This window comes from Carassius gibelio, chromosome B21, assembly GCF_023724105.1.
Source record: "Carassius gibelio isolate Cgi1373 ecotype wild population from Czech Republic chromosome B21, carGib1.2-hapl.c, whole genome shotgun sequence".
NCBI classification, from domain to species: domain Eukaryota; kingdom Metazoa; phylum Chordata; class Actinopteri; order Cypriniformes; family Cyprinidae; genus Carassius; species Carassius gibelio.
Window position 1 is genome coordinate 24,913,462 of NC_068416.1, and position 4,134 is coordinate 24,917,595.

A 4,134-nucleotide genomic window follows, 5' to 3' on the forward strand; every position below is an offset into this window, starting at 1 on the left:
AGGGGAGAACAGGGGCATGTTCAAGTTCAAAACGGTGCGCAACGTTTTGCTACGGTTTCCGTATTGAACGTCATGTTTCCTGGAAACGGCGTGCACCGGTGTGCAACGGGGTTTGAGATGCGTTTTCTCTTGTTTGGTGGGTGTGTCAGAACTGCAGTCCAATCGGTATTAAAGTGAACTCGCACAATGGCTTCAAGGAAAATAATGTACAAATGTGTTCGTTGCAGCTCGGTATACGCAACAACTGAGGATATTAGAAGACATGTTTGTCGTAAGTTTTATTATTAAAAATATAGGATATCAACATAATGATGTAGTTGTTTATATTTTTAGCTTCATTGCAAGTGTATGACATTTGGTATAGAAATAAACAATGGTAATTAAGTGCTTTTCCTAAAAATGAGAAAGAAAACACAGGGTATTAAAACCGTATGAACTACAAATAAAGTCAGTATGTGAGGCTAAATAGATGTGTTTTAGTCTGAATTAGGTAAGATGTGTGCTTCTGTACAAACGGCTTGCATGCATGACCCTTTTAAGACGTGTTGCCCCTTTAAGATGTGTTGCCCTTTTAAGTCTTATCGCCATTTTACCATTGCGCAGCAAAGTTGAAGAGAAGAGACATTAGCCGATCCAATACAAGCATAATATGTGTGCGTGCATCCTAAAAGTGAGTTGTTCTTGGTAAATTATGTTTAGTATTGAGATTAAGTTATAATCTTGCAGGCATTTGCAGATATGATAATTATTTTCGATAGATTGTGCGTGCATAACCAGCGTTTGTTTACAAGCACGTTATGTATATCTGCCGTGATATTTTACAATTGCTTTATCTCTACTGTTCTCATGTTCTACATTGAGATAGATTGTCTTTAGTTAATCTGTCTGCTGTAAATTGCAAGTATAAGTGTGTTAATGAGGATTATGTGGTAAAATTACCTATTCAGATGCTAATATGCCAATCCATTGAGCTGTAGCATTTCACTTATATTCAGTAATATTGCTAGTAATGTTAATTTAATGCTGTATTATTCACCTTTTTGTATTTGTTATTTTTATACAGACCACACCTGTTATATGCTAAATGGGAAAGTAAAGTCCTCAAAGAAAGAACTGTTGTTGACTGAGTTCCTGGGCTCTGACCGGCCTACCAGTGCAAGTGATCCCTTCCACAGTCTTTTGATAACTCGCATTCCAAATCCTACAAAATGGTCCTTCGAGCCGGATGATCACTTCTCTGGATTAAGATGTCAGCCAGTTCTGAAACAGTGAACCCCTCGGTTCGCACAAAGCGCCGTCCAGCCTATTTACAAGATTATGAGGTGGACTTCCAGAGCTTCCATAAAACAGTGTTACCAGTTAGTACGAGGGAACAACCAGTGGAGTCATCTGATGACGATTACTCTTCGCCACTGGTTGGAGCATCTGCTGCAAAGCTTAAGAGAGCACATGGTTTACCCACCTTTTCTTCCCCGTCGAGGCTGACGGTCAGGGATAAGCATTGTGACCATCCACGTCTTCTGCAGCAGCACATTTCCAGTCCTGCCTACCAGTCATCACCACAATATCCAAACCGACAGCTACAGTCTGAATACGGTGCAGAGTTCGTTCCCCTTGGTGATGAAGGTGATAGATACCAGAGTGACAGATCAGATGCTAGTTCCCTAAAATTACAAAGGATCTCAGAGGAGAATTTAAAACTTCGTGAAACACAGCAGGCCATCCAAGCTGATCTTAAACGAATTGAGACCGCCAAAGATGAGCTGATCCAGCTTTTAGACAGAGCCTGTAGTCTGCAAAAGCCTTTATCTATGTCAAACACCCGTTCTGATTATCCATCAGTTAAATTCCACGATGAAGCATATGCAGATGATGAAGACTGGCCAGAGCCTCCTCCACCCATTTCATACGATGAGCCAGAAAATATCAATCAGTGCGGCAGGCAAAGGATTAAGAGCATTACAAGAGCCACACCAACAATCACTCCTAGACTCACTTCTGTTGAAAAGACTAGGGATTTCGGCTATCCAAGTTCATATGATAACCAGTTTAGGTATGGCCAGTATCCTGCCCGACAGATAGGTCCTCCAAATGCACATGAACAACCAGGAAGTCTTTATCCTGAACAACACAGGACAGTTTCCTATAATGTGTCACCTCCCATGGCATCTGTGGATCTGACAGAGAAATATTACAAAGGTCCCTCGCCCACCATTCCTTACTTCTGCACCAAAGACCCAAGTGAGTTTGCTCGATTAAAAATAGCCTTGGAAAATCTTCTGCCACCTGATAGTACTGAGATGTTCAAATATCAAGTACTGGTTGACCACTTGAAATTAGAAGATGCTTGTCTAATAGCAGACTCCTTCTTGCACTCCCCTACACCTTATCGAGACACCATGTTGGCCCTGAATGAGCGGTTCGGTCAGCCTCACCAAGTAGCATTAAGACGGATTGCCACTATTCTTGATTCACCTGATATAAGCCGCAATGACCCTTCAGCCTTTGAGAAGTTCTCTCTTCAAGTGCAGTCTCTAGTTGGGCTGCTTAAGACTTTAGGCCAGGCAGGGAGCGTAGAGTTGTATTGTGGGTCGCATGTTGCACGCCTTCTCATTAAGTTGCCACCTGAAAGACGGGCTGATTTCCGCCGCCACATGTTACATCGGCCTGGGGTGACATACTCCTTGGTAGATCTGGCAGAATGGCTGAAATATGAGTCTTGGTGCCAAAGCTATGATGATCAAACTGCCAAGGGAGAAAGCAGAGCCAAACGAGAGTTCCGAGTAGCTCCACGAGCACGCCAAACCACTGCCACAATACTGACTGGGTCTGGAAATAGTGTTGATGTGAGAGCCACTGCAAATTCTCCTGCCAAGGTTGATGAGAAAGCTAAAGGTAGGCCCATGGTATATTGCTCTTACTGTCAGAACTCTGAACATGCTTTCAGTCAGTGCCCTCAAATTCCGACCCTCACCAAAGATCAACTCTCAGAGTGGATACGATCCAATAGGAGATGCTGGCGTTGTGGTCTTGCCCATCAGGCTGCCCATTGTGGTCTAAAGAAACCATGTCCACTTTGTCAAAGGAAGCATCTACGAATCCTCCATGAAGTAAATGAGAGGCCTGTCACAGTGTCATCCAAAACCGAGGCTTGCCTAGTTAGTTCAGCGACACAGACACTTTACCTGAACAAACCAGTCAGCAGTAATAAAGTTTTGCTCAAGATTGTCAGAGTACTCCTACATCATGGCAGTTGCACATTAGACACATTTGCAATCCTTGATGACGGTTCTGAGCGTACCATGCTTCTGCCAGACGAAAACGAAAACTTGGCTTGAGAGGTACTGAAGAAAGCTTAGCTCTGAGAACAATCCGTCATGATGTGCAAACCCTTGAAGGGGCTTCAGTCTCATTCCACATTTCTCCATACTACAATCTAAAGAAGCGATATCTGATATCCAGAGCCTTTACTGCACCACAGCTTGATCTCATTGACCACTCGTACCCAATAGCTAAGCTGCAAAGGCAGTACAAACACTTGGCTGGACTACCATTGCAGTGCTTTGAAAAGGCCAAACCTCTCATCCTTGTTGGCGCAGATCAAACTCACATGATCACACCAATTGAGCCGGTAAGACTTGGTCCACCTGGTGGCCCCGCTGCAATAAGAACCAGACTAGGCTGGACACTGCAGGGCCCTACCAGTCTGTTAGAGCAGCGACTCAAGCCAAAGGAGTGTCTCCACATATCCCTTCCTCTTAGCACCACAGAATTGTGCAAGAATGTTAATAGGCTGTGGCAAGTGGATGTTTTCCCCTTTTCGGAATGAAACGGAGTGCACAAGGTCAAAGCAGGACCAAAGGGCCATCGAACTGCTGGAAGCCAAAACAATTCGCATAAAGGTGGATGGAATACGCCGGTATGCAACACCCTTGTTACGTAAAGGTGACATGCCCCATCTTCACGCCACTATGGAAGCAGTCATGCCACGCCTACGAAGTACTGAGAGGAAACTTGCCAGAGACCCGCAACAAGCTGATGCCTATTCCTCCGAAATCCAGAAATTGGTTCAGTCAGGAGCAATCAGAAAGCTCAGTCCAGAAGAAAGAGAAGGAGGTGGTGAGTGCTGGTTTA

The 4,134-nt window shown here is 44.2% G+C and overlaps 1 protein-coding gene across 1 annotated transcript; it reads left to right on the top strand.

Annotated features, from left to right (window-relative positions):
* Positions 1-509: 509 nt before the first annotated feature.
* On the top strand, positions 510-3,350 carry LOC127985458 (uncharacterized). The gene is made up of 2 exons (XM_052587459.1): positions 510-670; positions 1,064-3,350. Exon 2 carries the CDS (start codon positions 1,248-1,250, stop codon positions 3,336-3,338), a length of 2,091 nt encoding a protein of 696 aa, XP_052443419.1. The 5' UTR covers positions 510-670; positions 1,064-1,247; the 3' UTR covers positions 3,339-3,350.
* Positions 3,351-4,134: the final 784 nt, after the last annotated feature.